The 18,590-nt window shown below is 46.6% G+C and overlaps 2 protein-coding genes across 2 annotated transcripts; both read right to left on the bottom strand.

Moving 5' to 3' along the window:
- Positions 1-2,317: 2,317 nt before the first annotated feature.
- Positions 2,318-5,310, bottom strand: mrps23 (mitochondrial ribosomal protein S23). The gene is made up of 5 exons (XM_068745511.1): positions 5,186-5,310; positions 4,569-4,748; positions 4,168-4,245; positions 3,913-4,036; positions 2,318-3,193 (listed from the first exon to the last, which is right to left on the bottom strand). Exons 1-5 carry the CDS (start codon positions 5,227-5,229, stop codon positions 3,065-3,067), a joined length of 555 nt encoding a protein of 184 aa, XP_068601612.1. The 5' UTR covers positions 5,230-5,310; the 3' UTR covers positions 2,318-3,064.
- Positions 5,311-6,239: 929 nt separating this feature from the next.
- On the bottom strand, positions 6,240-14,408 carry LOC137901402 (CUE domain-containing protein 1-like). The gene is made up of 10 exons (XM_068745428.1): positions 14,115-14,408; positions 13,872-13,999; positions 12,741-12,867; positions 11,715-11,955; positions 9,888-9,953; positions 9,671-9,751; positions 9,489-9,579; positions 9,130-9,188; positions 8,058-8,127; positions 6,240-7,922 (listed from the first exon to the last, which is right to left on the bottom strand). The coding sequence occupies exons 1-9, from the start codon at positions 14,406-14,408 to the stop codon at positions 8,069-8,071; spliced, it is 1,146 nt and encodes a 381-aa protein (XP_068601529.1). The 3' UTR covers positions 6,240-7,922; positions 8,058-8,068.
- Between the last annotated feature and the right edge of the window lie 4,182 nt (positions 14,409-18,590).

The following is an 18,590-nucleotide window of genomic DNA, read 5'->3' as shown; positions in this document are numbered from 1 at the left end:
ATCCGCCGGTTCTCGCGGGTTCTGCCATTTTGTACGTGCGCCCAAATAATTGAGAAAAAATAAAATATTTTCTCTTTATTAGAAAAAGTCCGTTCTGTTAAAAGATAACAAACACTGGACATGCGTTCAAAACCCGAATCCCCCTGTTTGACCACAACATGCGTGAACATTGGCCTGAATCACTTTCCCACGTCGACGCGTGTGTAACCGGATGGGATGTAATTAGGCAGGCAGGTGTGGGAGGGAGCACCTGTGGCCCATTTGCCACTGATTGGGGGGGGGCGTATATAGGTGCTTCCCTTCCCCCGCTCCCGTCTTTGTGTTTTCCCCGCCAGAGGCAGGTTGGCCGTAGACTGTCACTGCCTTGTCTCCCCTTTTCTTTTGAGAACGATTAGTAGAAATGTACTAATGCTAAAAAGTTAACATCGGATTGTCTCCGTGGATATATAAGAACACACTGTGTGGAACACTTAGCTAGAATCAAACTAGGGTGAGGTTAAATTGAACAAACCTAAAACTGCAATCGAACATGCATTAAGAGAAAAATCACAACTTCTCTCAAGAGTGTCATCTCCTCAAATACCATTTGCTCCTGCTGGGCTGTCGGACTGCTCATCATCGGAGCTGTCATCACCTGCGGCAGCATCTTGGGCCTGACCAGCAGCGCCGCGGGCTCCGATGTTGTCAACGCCCTGATGACCCGGAGTTCGCGGGTTGCCGTGGCCCTCCATGCTGGCCAACACCAGCGCGACACATGGATGCGCTCTCACCAGACCCATCATGGTCTGAAGCCCCCTACGCTCTTCTGCGGTTCGTGGGCCTGTGTTGTCGTCTTGGATGGTGTGTTCTTGATAGTCCTTGATCATCTGTTTCAGGCGGTCCACTCGCCGGGCATCTGCGATCACGCCGCGGAACTTCGTAAGGGACACATTGCCGAAGGCCGTGAGGAGCTCTCGTCCGATCCAGGTGACCTGCCGGAACTGAGTAGCACGGACCATCCCGAGATCGTTACGGAACCCGTAATAGATCCTGCCGTCTACCTGACGTAGAGCCTCCTTCACTGCATCCCACTGATCCGGATACCAGCGAGCCACAATGTGGCAGTCGAAGTCGGGGTGTTCATGGAATGCCTCGGCGGTGATATCAAGTGAAGTCAACCCGGATCCTGCCGCCTGAGCTAGGAGAGCGCGGAGACGCACCGCCTGCACTGGGGCTTGGTGGAGCCGCCTCTGCATGACAGCATTTGCGTTGTTGTCGTTCACAAATCGCCCGAAGTTCTGCTATGTGAGAGGTACGTCCGAGGTAGTCAGCATTCGGGTGAGAGCCGGCATGATGTCACGAAGCTCCTGCGCCACTCTTTGTTGTTTCTCCTGACTTAATTGCCCTCGGGTGGGAAGAGAGATCAACATCAGGAACACCGGATAGAGGCACCGCTCCCGTTCACTGCATCGCGGGTGTTCGACTATCTCCGTCAGGAATTGCAACATCTGAGCAGTCGTGGTGCCATCCACCCAGCCACCACCTCCGGCGGTTTGCCAGACCCCAAGAACCACCCCGTCCACTGGAGGATGGCGGCCGAACATCTCAATGAACCGCCCTGCTGTGGGAACCAGGGATGAACCAAAAAAAAAAAAACTATTGTCGAAGGAACTCTGCAGCTTTTCTGACCCGACATGAAAAACAGAAAAATCTCGGCCTCCAAATCTACAACTTCGGCTTGAGTTATCGTCTTGTGGCGTCGGGCATATGGGGCTAAACGAAATGTTGCCAACAACGCCACTTTAGGACTTTCAACCTAAAGATCTATTTTGTGTTCCGTCGGGTTCCCAGCTCGTTTTAGCGGGTTTCCCCACCCACAGGTCCGCTTACAGTGAAGACCAGCACGGCAGTTACTGATTCAAAATATTTATTTAAGACTCTAAAAACAAAAGAAAATGAGAGACACTGCAGTGACGGCCTACGGCCAACCTGCCTTCGAGACGGGGAAACCACAAATGGGGACCCTGGAACGAGGGAGGGGAAGCACCTATATACGCCCCCCCCAACCAGTGGTAAATGGGCCACAGGTGCTCCCTCCCACACCTGCCTACCCAATTACATCCAATCATCCGGTTACATTCTGATAAAAAAATACAAAATAAAATAAAGCCCTGCCGATCAGTTCAGCGCTTTATATCTGCAGTCCGTGCTCATTCCGTCCCAGGATGCGCCGGAGCAATGCCTCATTTATCCATTTAAATATGTGGAGGAACGTGCCGCTGCATCGTAGCAATAAACTCGATCGCCTCGGTCTGCAGGAGAAACTAGAAACACTTGGCTGTTTAACCCTTTATTGCCAAACATATTGATACACATGGGCCATGGCCTTTCAGGATTTTCAGACTTCTCCTTCGGAAGGCGCCCCTCCCGTTCAAGCCAACACTTGTATCTGCATTTTCCATGGGGGGAAATAAATCTGGATTTTGCCAAATTTACATAAATTAGAGCACTGTATGTTTTTTTTGACAAATTTGTCAGAAGGTTCCATTAAGACCTTATTTTCCACAAATTACAGTTCTCTGAAGATGACTTGATAGGGCGGGCTTTAAAGGGTTAAACTGAAATCTAAAGCATTGACTCTGAGGCCGCTAACACACTGACGTGATTTGACTCTCCTGTTTGTATGTTGTGAAATTGAGACGAGATCATTTTCGATGACAATAAAAATAAGGTACCGAAAACTTATCCCCTTAAAATCTCATCGGATTTAGACGACCCACAGATTTGATCAATTTGAATGAAAGCTGGCAGAAAAGGCAAAACCTCACATTACTGAGAAACGTTTCATTTCTACATATTTTTATTGTTCCACACCCACACACACACACACCTCTGTAAGAAACCCTGACGAGATGTTGGGCTGGACTTCATATTGGAGATATTTCTTATGTTTTGTCCACCTAATTAACAAACAATCCATCCTCCGCAGCGACGTCAATAAGAAGTGTTTCTGAATCCGGCTGAACAGCAGACAGAAACAGGCAGCTATACGCCATGACGGCGGCACGTGGAGAATCGTCGTCTTCTACGTTGCGGGCGAACGGGTGGGTGCGTCGCGGTCCGCCGTGTCCTCGCCATCGGCTGCGACAGACGGCTGCTCTGCCGAAATGCCTTCTAGTATCACCTGCCGCAGCAGATCCGGGGGCTTTGGCTCCTGCAGGACGAAAAACGAGTTCAGCGATTATCAGCTCAGCACATCGATCATCTGGGCCCAGATGTTCGCCTCGGAGCAGAGGTAGCCTCAGAGCTAAGCCTTTGTTCTTAGCGCTACAACGTCACCATGCTGACTCATGCCGCACACCCAACCCGCTTCAGATAATGGACCCACACCTAAAAGCACCAGGAAGTAACCATCAATTAGCAGCAGTTAGCAGCTAGCGAGAAGAAGAAGAAGAGAACGGTCTTCATATTGAGGCGCCTGCAGGTTTTGGGGGCTCGTCACCCACCAAAATATGTCTGAACGCTAATTCCGTCCATCGCAGCCGTCTACAGGCGAGAGGCGGGGTACACCCCGGATGCGTCGCCAGCGCCTCACGTGGCCCACACAGAGAGACAACCGCTCATGCACACGCTACGGACAAGCTGACGTGATCAATTCGCCCAAATTGCATGTTTTTAGCGGTAGGAAGGAACCCACGCGCTACCCACTACGCCACCCCATATTCAACTTGTATATTAAATAACGCAACATATTGGTTGTGTTGCCTTTAAATTTGTAAGAACTTTAGTAGGACTTCCCCCCCCCCCCATGCAACAGAACAATATTTTCCATATGCAGCAGAAGCCAATCATTTCAGTGACTCGTGATCCCCCCCCTATTAATATTTCGGCGGCCGTCCTCGTCACTACTAATAATGGTGCGAGGAATCTTACACGTTTTGCTGCTCTTCTCCTCAGCCGGATGCCGTCTTTAAACAAAGCCTTTTCAGTCTCCTGGAATAGATCAGCGGCCTCCAGGTCGCTGCCGCGCTCCAGGTCGGTGTACTTGTCTACGAACCTGCAGGATGGAAGCGACAGTGTCGAGTTGATTTTCTAGTACAGCTCTGGACCCCCCCCCCCTGTAACCCCTACGTCATGATCGTCAAATTATTTTTTCAGAAGAAACTGCTAAAAGAAAAAAAAAAATACCTCTGACATGTAGAAATGAATTTTGGATTGGACAGATCCAAACTTTCAGATTCCACCGTAAACCGCTCGTAGAACTTCCTGAAAGGCAGTCAGAGGTTACAGCTCGACACACTTTAACGAGGAGCATCCAGGAATTGTGTTTGTGCATCGAATCAAGTATGGGTCCAGGGACACAGATGTCCCCGTCACTTAAAAACAATCTAATGTGTCCATAACAACATCGCTGCCATTCTGCCGACATCGTCAGTTTTAGTCCGCAGCTTCCTCAGACGCAAGACGGAGAAAAAAAAAAAACGATGTTTAGGTTGCAATTCTTATCAACTGAGAAAATAAATTCGACGTGGTGTAAAGCAACAGTAGCAACAGGACACACCATGAAACAGAAGCACGACGTCACTCACGCTCTAACTGCATCCTCTTCGTAGAAGATCTCGGGCACGGCGTCCCGCCGGTCGAGATGGGCTTTGGAATGTGGTTTCACGTAGAGGGGGTCTTTCACAGGCGGGAAAGCCCCGTAAACGTGGTACCAGATGGGGACGTCCGTCGGCTTCCTGACACCGGCGCGGACCAGATCTCGAACCCTGGCGATCACACAAGCAGCGGATTCATCGTAGCAATGCGATCAGCAATGACAGCAAAACCTGATCGGGAAGAAGCGATCAGCCGAAAGTTTAAAAAAAAATGTCACATCGGTGTCCCGGTCCTGATGCTGAGGCAGCCGGTCTGAGGTCCCAACCCCCCAAAAGCCGGCTCAACATTCTGCTGAGTCATCCTTTGACATTGTGACGTGGTAAACTAAAGGGCAGGCCGTTTTGATGACGTAGCAATCAGGAAACACGAGCCACGTTCTCGTGATTCCTTCATAAGTTTATTTTATAATAATTAATTCTACTTTCCTCAAACATCCGCGCGTTTCTGCAGCACCTCCACCTCCGTCAAGCCCCGCCCCCCAAGGTCAGATAAAGGCAGCACATTGTCTGAAGTGAATGAAATCACCGAAGCCCGTGTGAACACGTACCGTGTGAAAACCGTCCCGAACTTCTCCAGCCTGCTGCCCGCCATCTGGCCTCTGGACGAACCGAACAGATACCGAACCGACGGAAGGGTCTGCTTCCTCCTCCTCTTCCTCTTCCCCTCCTGCGTTAGCGCCACCTGCTGAATTGGAGTGTGAATCGACATTGAGCTAACGGTGCCTTCAAGTGCTCTGGGAAAGATGAACCTTTACTTTACCGGAATCAGTGCATCCTGTTCACGCGCTTCTGTTGTCATACAAAAAATACAATAAAAATAAATAAATCATGGCGGACACGGACTTCATTTCGCTCTGTTGCGTGAGGAAAACTGTTTTAGACCTATTAATTAATCTGCTACAACAAGAAGAGGACGCATCAAAAACCAAACGGTAGGTTTTTGTTTTAATTATCCAGACATTAGCATTAATATTGTTCACAACTCTTCGTACGCTCTCCGTCAATTCCCAGTTCTCCATACAAAATACAACATTAGGGGACGTTCATGTGCACTTTTCGACTCGACAAGTATTTCCCATAATTCCGACACCACGTGAGGGCAGCATTCATCAATCGATGCTCCAATCATGACCCCATTCTAGCGCCTGTTTGACTTCCCCGATTGTCTCCTGAAATATTTTTGATCAGATACTCCATATTCTCCACAAAACTTTATCAACAAATACAAACATTGACTTATATTTCCAAAAAAGTCATGTACCATCCATGGCTGAAAAATAGTAGTGGGTTCGCAATGCTCCCTTGAGGTATTCCATTTTCTGCTGAAATATTTGAACTCTAAATAGTCCGACTGATATCAGTTTTAATCCAGCTGTATTTTTCCTGCTACATCGTTATTCCCCTTTCCCCTCTATATATGAATGTTTTACAGCCACTCCATTCTCTTTATGTTCAAAGCATGACGGTGAATCGGTAGCACTTCCTTTTTGTCTGCAGAGGCATATCACATCTGCCACATCTGTCTGAACGACACCCTGTTGATGATGATGCACTTTGGTGTCTTAATCAATGAGGACAGATAACAGAAAATTCAGAAGCATTTATTGAATACTTTTTTGTAGGATTAAAAAACAGGGAAGAAGTGTGATTTCACAGTTTGAAAGTTAATTTCAAAACGGCGTTGCCCTGGAAACGTCGCACCACACACTTTTCTGTCCGCAGCACTCCCTTTTTGCATCCCTCTTCGTATAACCGGGCTGCATCTCACTTTTACAACAATCTGTACTCCATGCTAGTTTCACATCGACACATAACACATGAAAGTAGAAATGATGACATGAAAACCTCGGTTTGGTTTTGTCACGCTTCAGGCGTTGCGATTCAAATGCTACATTGACACAGAAATCAATGAACATGATACCATCATAGACAGTAAATAACACTGAACGGTCTCCTTCACTCAGAAACTGATATGTGAACGCAGCCGGACCGGTATCTGCCATGTCATCACAAATATCTATTTAAATTTAAAGCTTGAGCTCTGGAGGTTTAACAGAATATTATTACAGTTATAAAATCACAGATTTAATTGAAGCCGCTGTCACAGCTGGACGGACACACACATTTCTACTGCAGACACGCCATTTAACTCCGGAGAGGCCCCCCCCCGTGGCCGAACGGGTGGGAGGTAGATGACATATGTCCCTTTGCTGCAGCTAAAAGAGACATACATGTATTCTATTATAACTGTTCTACTTGAATGTGATGAAGGCGTAATGGGGCGTCAGTCTGGCACCTCTGTGACGCAGTAACAGCGGTGAAATGGGAATAAAGTGCCCCGGTGGTGGAACAGGAAAATAAAAACTAGAAAATCACTCAGAGAGCGCAGACCTCCGCCAAGCTGCCCATTCCCATCCTAACTGGATCTACACCGTCCACATGGTGATCTGGATCAGCACCACGAGGTTCTAAATTGTTTTTGGTATCTTTACACACCAACCAGGAAAAGTAAAAGTGAATCAGAGTTGATTTTTTTACCTGATTTTTAAATCCATAAATGGGTTTTAATGTTAAAATGAAATATTGCTTTACTGAGTCCATTCTGGATCCGATCCAGATGAGATTCGGTGGTGAGATAGAGACCCCCACCCTACATGACTGGGTCGAATTCCATAAGCATCAATCAATAATCAACAAAGATATTAAGGAACAGATTTTGAATCTCCATTGACTTCAATGTAACCAAAGATTTCAAACTGATCCAGAATCTCTTCTGGACCATCACCACAATGTAATAATCTGTTCCTGGTAACATTTCCCAACATCTCCTGAAAGGTTCATCAAGATCTGTCTGTAACTTCCTTGAGTTATCTTGCTAACAGACAATGATGATTACACAACCAAAACAAACAAAAAGTCTACATCGTTTACCGTATAAAAAGGAGCGCACACACTTTGGATCTGAAATTACCAGCATGTACAGGAGTAAAAAAAGTTACAGGTTTGTACAGAGAAGCTCGTCTCGACACTGGACTCTCTCAGTGGACTGAAGGAGCCCATTAAGAAATAGTTGTTACAAAACAGAAAATATATTTCCAGACACTTTTCCCAAAGCTGGGAAAAGTGAAATTCCTCCTGGGACAAAGGGAAGGGCGGGGGAGGGGGCCTCCACCCACGGCTGGGTCTTATATTAGCTGGTTTGGATTAGAAAGGGGTTAAACGGGGATGAAAGGGGTTGTGCTGCCCTCGCCATGGTAACCCTGATATGGTGCAGCATGGGAGCATCTGAAACGCAGAGGAGAGTTTGGGAAAATGAGTCGACAATAACGGAACAGAAGGGCCTGGAAGCTCGTCCCATCCCGATGCGGCCGTCACGCTGAACCGACCACGTCACAACGTTGGAGAGCTCACTGCTCTTACCTTGACATCGGCTAATCGACTTGTTCGTTGACTTCCTGAGTGTTCGGTCTTCTCGGGTGGCCGTCCTCCTCTGAGCAGTCACGAAAACAACAAGAGCAGAAAGTAAGGCACGTTTACGTTTACGTTTTTACACTACAGCAGGAAGTCAGGTCAACAGAAAGCGGTCCGGGGTCAGGCTGCACCTTGAGAGGTGATTCTTATTAACCCCCCCCCCCACACACACACACACACACACACACACACGCACACACACACACTTCAGGCTGATGGTTGGAATACTTGTGTTTATATTAATACACAAAAACAGAAGTCGTGGCACCGTTAAGGGAAACTTTCTCCACGCTTCACAGAAATAAACAGTCACAAAACGGATGCGATAGACGCTTCAGGTCCGATCCCACGGACAGCCCCGATGCAGGTGTGATTTTTATCAGGCTGGACCCGTCCAACACGCAGACAGACAGCAGGACACGGACAATAAAGCAGGCATAATCATTTTGGGAGGGCTTCCAAAATATACACACGAATCACAAAGAAATTCTTTATCGCCGTGTTTAATGCCCAACCTGAAAGACGCATCTTTCCATAGATAGGCAGGTATTTTAAAGATAATACCTGCGACAGGTTCCACCATAGCCTGTAGAGTTTGGTTTAGGTGCGCCATCACTTTATCTCTTCAGAGTTTGGGGACTCGGGCGTGATACATTTCCACATCATTTTATTTCTGATTAACATGTTTTCTGACATGAATCCGTAAAACGGTTTGCTGTATCCTTGTTTTTCTGGGTGTGTGTGAGCACACGCCGGAATCTATGAGCCGATCCCAGAAAGGAAAACCATTCATAAAAAAAAAAGGTCACCTGTGGTGTTCTTAAATGCTTGCTGTACTGGTTTTAGTTTTCAACTGAGGGACAGCACCAAGGTGAACCGTCCTCCCACGAGGAGGTTCGTTCTCTTAAATCCACCGACATGCACAATGCATGGATGAAGCTGCACTTCAGAGGCGTTGATGGTCTCGTGTGGGACCGGACCAGTTATCGGCCCCGCTGCCTGGGAGACATGCAGATCTTACCACAGGGGTTTCCCTCGACGTTGTCCAGAAGATTGGCCGTAGAGTTGGCCGTGCCCAATCTGGAAAGGAGCTCCGTTAAGAAAGACAAAACTCCAGCCTTGGAAGACAGAATCCATCCACGACAGACACCTTCAGATGCATGAGAGCCCAAAACGTTGAAAAATAATGGGAATAGAATCTGGACAAACTTTCTGTCGGGATTCCAGATTAACGAGGAAAGGAAAAAAAAAAAAAAAAATAGAGAAAATTCAATTTTTTGATTGATCGCGTTTTATTTCGTCCGCTACGAGTAAAGACGAGATTTCAACTGGAGACACAAACTCGGCTGCAGGATGTGTTAGCGGTGAAGCCAAGGATACGAGAGGTGCTTCAGGAGAAGCCTCCTTTTTGACTTCCTCCTCGTCTTCTCAGAGAACGTTCTGGCAATTTCAAACAGCTTCTTTCTCGTTGCTGAAGGTGAGAAGACCATCAGAGGCCATAAAACGTGCTGAAGCAGCTATTTATACGACACAGCGACGTCGCTAGCAGTCGGGAAGCTTACATTTCCCCATGTGCTTCAGCTTGTCTCTGAACAGGGCGTCGTCCGATACGGCCTCCGTTGAAGCTGCAGAGTCTTGTTCTCCTGCAAGCAGACACAGGAAGCCACACCTCCTTAATCTGAGCTGGGATTAGGGCGAGGCCTGCCGGACCGAGACTTCACACAGTCAGGCGCAGTTTGCAAAGAAACAGTTCCAATAGGCTGGAGGAGGAATATCTACCTGTGGAATTCTCCGTGCCAGACGAATGATTTGACTTTGATTTCTTTGATTCATACTTCAAGCGATCTGCAGAGAGAGCAGATGTTACGAGAGGAAGGAGGATGTGATGGGCTCCGGTGCAACGGTGCAATGTTTAAACTGCATGAAGCTCCACCGGCGTGCAAGGAAGCCGTTTTAAACTCCGCTTCGTTGTTACCAGGAAAGGCAGCTGTTCATCTTCTACATCACGTTTAGCTCCAATCGGCAATGCCTGAATTGCAACAATCATTATTCCACAAACACGATACAGTATGAAGCCGCCCTTTCCCAAAACAATGTGCCTCGTGTATATTCAACCATATTTATTTGACATTCTTTAGTTGGTTATGATGTTAAAAGATGCAAACAAAAGATCCTTGATTTTAAAACTGTGAAAAGTTTCTCTCTCCGTCACCAAGATAACTCAAAACACTACAGACACAGTTAAGGTGGATCAATTCATCATTAACACAGATTAAAACAAATTTGGGAACAGAATTTGAGGGGAATAAACCTTTTTTGTGCTTGGACAAAGTCCAAGATCTTTTCAGCCAAATGCTGCATTTATATTTTTGCCGAGTCCAAGTTTGCTAAAGGAAAGCAAAAGCAAAGTGTGAAAACAAAACAAAGCGACCCATCAGCATTGACAGCGGCCAACGTTACAGTGCTAAAAGGCGAAAGGCAAGACGTTCTTTCATCTTGAAACGCAACCCGTGTTCTTCCTGGACATTTTGCTAGCCTAAAATGGCTCAGGGTAGAAGACAGGGTTAAACAGCTCAAAATGGGATTGGCATTTAAAATAGTCAATGCAGCTCTGCACTCAGTCCCCTCAATCCCTGCATACCTGACGGAACACCTCCACAGATTTAGTGACACCCACAGCCACAACACTAGAGGGAGCTCAAACAACAACCTGATTACCCCCTCCTATAGGACCAACATGGGTAAATCATCTTTTTACAATACAGCCACCCAAGGGTGGAACGGTTTGACTCCCGCCCTCAAAACATGCACCTCTTTGGCCTCCTTCAAAACGGCCCTAAAGATACACCTTTCAGGGGGACATAAACGGAGATAGTCATCACGACTCTCCGGATTAAACCCCCCCCTCCTTTTTTTTGTCCACCTACGTTGCACATATTAATTGCCTTAGTAATTTATTGTAATTTATGTAAGTTATTTATTGTCATTCATTGTCATTTTGCATCAGTGGTGTAATTTATTTTAGATTAATTGTTAGTTTGCACTGGCGGTGTAAAATCATTTTATTTTTATTTTTCTAATGTTACGTTGCATCAATTGAGTAATTTAATATTGGTTTTATTTTTTTTTGTATTGTTAAATTTGTATTGTTAATTGCGGATGATTTATGTATGAAGGACTTTCAACGGAAACAAGACCGCAAGGGCTTTTTTGAAATGCTCCTCTTAGACAGGATGTTTGACTGTACTTGTACTGTAATACATGCTACTGTGTGACTGTACTTGTACTCTAACATTCTATCTAATAAATATATTCATCATCATCAGGCAGGGGGCGCCATTTCTCGCTACATTTTTTTTTAACAGGACCGGAGTCAAAGACGATAAACTCTCAGGGCGTGAACCAAAACTGGGTCAGGAATAAAAACATGATCGTTGCCGTTTGCGCTAATTAAATCGTTCAGATTAGCATCCAATACGTGTGTATTATTTCTTCTTCCCATTTCCAAAGACAGCGATCCTTTACAACCCGACAGCACTAAAAGCAGTGCCGCTGCCGACTCGGGCCTCGTGCCTTCGCTGTGGAGACCGGCCCATATGCTCATACCTCTCTCCAAAGCGAGGAGAAACTCCCGGTTACGTTGCAGCTCTCTCATAAACTCTTCATTTTGCAGGAAGAGGGCGATGCGCTCGTCTTCCAGGTACTGCTTCAGTTTCCTGTCTTGCTCCGACGCTCCCGCTGGCAAACCCGTACGTGCGGCCGTCCCTGCCGCTCCTGATCCGGATCCGGAGAGGCTCGTTGAAGAAACGGAGGAGGACGATGGCAGCGAAGGCTGGCATGCACTGCTCTGTGAACACCACAGAGGTTATTGGTTCTAGTACGAACTGGCGTCATTTGGCTGTGAAGCACTTGAGAATAATAATAATATGTTTTATTTATATAGCACTTTTCTAGAAATAAAACTCATTTACAGACAATAAAAAATAAACAAGAACCATACAAAACATAAAAATACATAATCAATAAGCAAAACAGATTTTTAAATGCAACATTGATGAGACGAGGTACCCAGTTCAAAAGCAAGAACCATAAAATAAAACAATGTTAAAAAATAAAATTAAAATAAAATAAATGAAAAGTAATTAAAATAGAGGAATCAATTAAAAGCCAATCTATATAAATACGTTTTCAGAAGTGTTTTAAAAGAAGTTACAGAATCTGCAAGCCGTATATTTTCAGGCAGAATAGTCAGAAACTACCAACCCCAACCTGCTTAGCAGCTGTGACCCTTCTTACAGTTTTTAACAATCGCATGCCCATAAAGGTCCGGCCAGGATGCGATCGGCAAAATAAAGGAACTCTTTAACTCTTTGAGTGCCATTCAGCCCAGAGAACACAATGCTCGTTATTCCAGGAAGAATTCAGGATGTGGTTCGCAGAGACCGTCTTTCCGAGAGGAGGCATGAGAAAACGCCACCTCGGCTGTTTGAGGGGGCGTAACCCAGCCCGTTGAAATGCGTCCTCAGTGGACATTTTGTCCACTACAGAGAACATGTCAAAGGGCTGGGTCTCAGGAGGTTAAAGTCAGGTTACCCCAACCAACACGTGCATGCTGCTTTTTGTGCCGTTTACCTTTACGCAGTCGAGCTGCTGCGGCAGGATGCGGAGAAAATCCTCCGGGAGCGTTCCAAGCATCGGAGGGTTCCAGTTCCGGTAGCTTTTAACCAGCTGGTGACCTGGAGGTGGCGCCGTTTCAAACCTGCGACAGATCAGCGAGGAAAAACACACAGCTGTGTGAGCGACGTCGTCCAACTTTTGATTCCAGTGAATGATTTAAAGCGAGAAACACGTCGACACAACCGGTTAGCTTTGATGTCAATACCAAGTTTAGCATCAACACGCAAAACGATACATGAAAATGCATCTTTTTTTTTTTTTTTAAGTGTCCAAAGGATTGATGGATAAAGAAACAAAAACCTTTGTTTTTAACCCTTTGTGGTTTCATTCATTCCTTAGCATTGCGTTATTCAGCAACTCGACTATTCAGGATGAGGGAAACCCTCCAGATATCTGAGCTGCTTGAATTAAACCCCAATAATGAACATGCGAGGTTTGACTGTCTCGTCAATCGTTGGATTCAATAACCAGTTAGTGGTTTACAGCAGGGGTCCCCAACCACCGGGCCTCGGCCCGGTACCGGTCCGTGAGGCATCTGTTACCGGGCCGCACAGAAAGAATAACTAATGTATACAATTTCCGTTATATCGATTATTAGCATCTAAAAGGCGTTTTATTTTGAAAAACGACCGGATTTTCCCCAAGTGACATTCGCCTGTGAAGAGGCGCCGACGACCTCCAAGAAAATAAAACTTCATTTAACAGACAAACCAGGAGTCAGACTTAAAACACGGTTTATCTACAGCCGCCTTGCTTCGTTAACGAGGCAATGAAGGGTTCAAAACTGAGAACCCGGATTAAAAGACAAGAATGTGGAATTTATGACAAGAATCTGGACAGAAGCGATTATTGAGTAGATATTGGTGTAATACTTGTTTAATAGTTATTGCAAGTGCATAATATAAAGTTTATTGGTAAGATTAGATTCCTCTTTTTTTAATTAATTAGCCAGAGGAATGGAATGCATTCTCACTTTGTTTTTTTAATCCATTTACAATCCCTCCACTTTATAAAATCAGAAGCGCACACCGATTTGAGAACGGTAGCTCTTATGATGGGTGCATAAGCCTCGACTACCTTCCTTACCTTGGTGGAGGTATTGGTGGGGATTCTGGGTATTTTCTGTCATAAATGTGCATATCATATGCCGGTGGAGAGTAGACAGGAGGTGGCTCCTCGTCGGAACTGTCGGGCTCCAACGTTCTCTCGAGAATCTAGAGGGGAAACACGTGGTGCAGCTTAAGCTCTGTGCCTCACAGTCACTCGTTCGCTACTTTTCAAGATCCCAGCGGAATCATTCGTCTGTTCCCTTCGAGACTTTCCACCGACCTCAGGTGGGATGCTGTCATCCGAGTCCGAGCTGTCATCTGAGCCGTGTCCGTCGACGCTCATCTGGAGAAGCTGGTCGATGGTGGCATCCACAGCGCCGTTGTTGGAGCGCAGCACACACTCGATCACCTCGTAATCCATAGACGGGAACATGGTCTTGAAGTCCTCCATGGCCTGGTTGAACTCCAGGCGTCGGACCTGCCTGCTGGGCCTGCTGTTGTTGAGTTGTCCATTGCTGTCCCCGCTGCTTCTGGAGCCTCCATTGCTGCTGTTGCGCCTGAACAGACTCGTCATCCTCGGGGGCCTGGCTGCCTCTGGTGCGGCCAACCTCCCGGCAGGACGGCTCCCGTAGTCTGCCGTTGTTGGTTTGTAAATTACGACAACAACAGAAACCTCCAGTTTAACTTTATTTTTCCCCTGCTTAGTTTCTCATTCTAAAACAAACATGGTATTCCAAAGTAAGAGTGCTCTTCTCCCAATACTAATTCTCATTCAGGTGAATCCAGAATGGCTGACTATTATAATGCGTGCAAGGACTGGTCTACTCAGGCGGCGACGCATATCAAAAGTACAACATTCTTTCTTCCATGAAGATCTGTTAATTGTTACAAGTTGTTGACGCGTTTCCTTGTCGGTAGTTTTTCTGATTACTCCTAAACCACACAAATATTTATCAGATGTTGGACTCAGTTTCATCCCGTCCCTTAATTTATCATCACGCAGGTTTGAATTACCGCTTTGAAAATGTGCCATAATGTGAAGTTGCAGCGCAGAACTCGGGGTTTTCCCTCGATGCGTGACACTTGAACGCATCGTCGTCAATAGTACTGCACAGTGGAACCTCGTGTCTCGAACGTCTCGGCAGTGGAACAACTCGTTTTTTTGACCAAAAGATGTGTTCGGAAGTCGAACACATCTTCGGAGTTCAAACACACGAGCGGAGCCGAGGCGATCCGAAGACACGCGAACGAAGGCGGAGTCTAGCCGAGTCGGTTCAGTTTGAGTCGAGCCGCCGGAGGAGGAAGACTCTGTGCTAATGTTTCCCTTTGTTCTCTTTCGCTCTTAGTCATGGATCCAAAGAAAGGCTGCAGTTAAACTACTGGAAGAGAAAAGAGGAAAGTGGTGAGAACTACTGTTGAACTAAAGGAAATAACCGTCAAATATGAAAATGGCGTTCGTGTCTCGGATCTCGCTGCAGGGCGGGATGGAGAAATCGACGATTTAGACTTTTCTTAAGAAAACTGAGCTAAAGAGAAGGAAAACCCCCAGAAGGACAGTTACCCAGTCATTTTATGGAGGAGGAATAACCCCCCTGTCCATCCCCCTGTCTCCCAACACCGCAGACAAAACGGTCTGTAAATGAGACAGAATTGTGTTCATTTAACTTTTACTTTTCGTACTATTTACACTTCTATGTCCCTTCTGTTGTTTAGATACACGTAGTTGCATATTAATATAACTGTAGGCATGTAAATGGGTATTGATCTGGTGCGTAGGAACGGATTCATCGAGCTTACATTTCCTGTGGGAAAATATAGTTTCGGTTTTCGAACAGTATTACGGATCGAATTATGTTCGGGACCCGAGGTTCCCGCCGCGCTTCTGGGCCAACGCTACGAGCCAATTCACAACAAACATTCTGTAGGCGTTAGCTTCGTGCTACAACAGCGAATGCTAGCAGCAAGCGTTAGTTTTAAACGATCATCGTCCGACATGCGAACCGAACGAGGCCTCGAGCAGTCCCCTCCGACTCGGACGAGCCGCTTCACAATGTCGGGAGTCCTGCTAACCCACAATGCAACGCGAGCACAGCAGCGAGTGGATAAACGCTTTCCTATCGCCGCCTTGAAGCATCTACGAGCCCTACATTTCCCCCTCTGTTTCCCGGAACAGCTGTGTTGTCAAACATGTCCTTTGGACCGGGGGGGGGGGGAGCATTGCTAGCTAACGGCGCATTACTAGCTACTCACAGAAGCGCAGAACGTCCGGCGGAACAGACACAGCGCCGGCGTCGAGGGGAGCTCCAGCAGAACCGTCAATATCAGCGTCGAAAAAGAAGAAGAATGCTATTTCTCCACACGAAAACCCAGGAACGCTTCTTATCCCTTCTTCTTCTACTTCTTCTCCTTTTTTTCCCCTTCTTCTTCTTCGACTCCGTGGCAGAATAGACGCAGCGAAGGCGCGACACTGCCCCCAACAGGCCAGTTGTAGATCGCCCGGGATTGAAAATCCAGGGCGTTTTCTGTGGCGAGTATAGATTCTGGTTGAGGCATATCAATCATTAGAATCATGACTGAGTCTCTGCCTCACCACGGAACCATTTACCTTCCAGGCCAGGATCTAACCCAGTGACCCAGCCTGATTCTGGTTCTTACATAATTAAAATTAAATATATTAAAACCAGTTACATTAGTGATTAGAATAGTGTCTATAGTCACAAATGCCCCAGAGCCGAGAGGTTCTATATTTGACAGAAACCCACCAAGAGGAAATAAACCCATGCAAAGGGTACAGAACCAAACCCTTAATAAGAGATTGTCTGAGCAACGTCACACTGTTTGAACTTTTAACCGTTACACAAAGACTGGCTTTGTGAGTTGTGTAGCACAGAGACTGAATTTCCTTTGGGATAAATAATCTATCCAGATTACTGCTTGTTGCCCTTGGCTGATTTTGCACCGTTAATTTGACATGTATAAAGTCACGTTATCGTTTAAACGGTTACCCAGAACATCTGTAAGGCGCCTCATAATGAAGAACGGAACAACACAGCACCGCAAACAGTTTGAATTATTTTATTTTTCCCCACTAATAGATCTGTACAATCAACAAATCAAACTCATGAGCCTAGCAAAAGATCTGTACACGTTAAACGCTTCAGGGTGCGAGCGCTCCACACCCGTTTAAATAATCCAAAGATAACTCAGAACACTTCAGTTAGTCCCGCTGCTCGAGCACCGATTCTAAAAGAGACGAGGCAGGCTGAACCAGAACGGACCAAAGAAACCAAAAAACGTTCCCTTTAGATGTTCACCTCCAGCGCTAAAGAAAAGGACAGTCAAGTCGTATTTACAGAGAAATGAACAAGTCATTTGGAGCAGACCTTTCAGGCGGGACGAGTCGAGAGGGACAAGTTCGATCTGAATCTGGGGAAGACCCGAAGGTTCAGAGGGTCCCTGTCCAACAGAGGACGAGGAGGATCGGAGGTTTCCGTCCAACAGAGGACGGGGAGGATCTGACAGTTCCTGTCCAACAGAGGGCGGGGAGGATCGGTGGTTTCCGTCCAACAGAGGACAGGGAGGATCTGACAGTTCCTGTCCAACAGAGGATAAGGAGGATCTGACAGTGCCCGTCCAACAGAGGACAGGGAGGATCAGTCGGTCCCTGCCTGAGATTCTAAGTAAAATGACCGCCCCCCCAGGGATGTTTATTCATGACCCAAGTGACCTTTCCTGAGAGACGTTACACCCATCTTCTATTGACGGACGATCGTTGTCCCCACTGCGATGCTTTCGTCAACACGTTGCCCCCTGATCTCCTCAAACAGCGATTTCATTTCCATCGAAGCGACTCAATTACTGACAATAAATCCTGAAATGCACCTGAAGATCAGCCCGGGAGGGAATCCGTCCCGCCACTGCGTGGACGGGCGCAGGCGAGCAGAGCGGCGTCTCCCTGGAGAGCCGCTCTACAAGTCCACCAATGAAAACGAATCCATCGAGTTCGAACTCGTGGTCCGACTTCAAGACGCTGACGTGGAGCTAAACCGATTTGATTCACGCTCAGACGTCCCGAGGCAGATCGCAAACGCCAGGGACGTTACAAGCATGGCCGAAATCCACGTCCACTCAGGGACAGATGAACGTTCTCTCGTCTGGTTCTCATCCCGCGGGGCGACTCGTTAATATTCCACCGCGTTCTCCTGAGAACCCCCGATAAAGGGCCCCCGTTGGGTTTCGCACGCTCTCCGTAACAATCGAGACTCTTGCGAGGTGAAACTTGAGCCATCGTTTTTTTTTTTGGGACCCTGCAGTCGAGCCGTTGTTTTCTTCGTCAAAGCTTATTTTAAAAGCTTTTTCTACGCCCATCATCAGATGGAAAAGGAACTTTCAATTTAAGAGCCAATCGTGATTCACCAGTCGATAATCAAACTCATCATCCTCTCAGTACCGCATTTAGTTTTGTATTCTGATAAAACTTAAACAATTGATCTACGGCCTCTGCGGTTTTCCTTATCCTTCCGGATCTTTCCGGATGAGAGTGGGTTGGACCTCGGAACGGGAAGACACGAGCTCAGATTCAGAGACCTTCTGTAGCTCTGGCCGAGTTGGCGTTCCTTGTTCTTCAAATGTCCTAGTTTAAGTTGAGTTCTCCCAATCCAGGATTTCTTACAGCCAGCCCCCCCCCCCACGGCAGCGGAATATTCTGTACGCATCCTTTTTTTTGTTCTTCCTATAAACCCAAACCACACGATCG

The sequence above is a fragment of the Brachionichthys hirsutus genome, chromosome 11 (genome assembly GCF_040956055.1).
Source record: "Brachionichthys hirsutus isolate HB-005 chromosome 11, CSIRO-AGI_Bhir_v1, whole genome shotgun sequence".
Classification (NCBI taxonomy): Eukaryota; Metazoa; Chordata; class Actinopteri; order Lophiiformes; family Brachionichthyidae; genus Brachionichthys; species Brachionichthys hirsutus.
The sequence above is the reverse complement of the archived record's forward strand: the minus strand, read 5'-3'. Positions and strand labels throughout refer to the sequence as shown.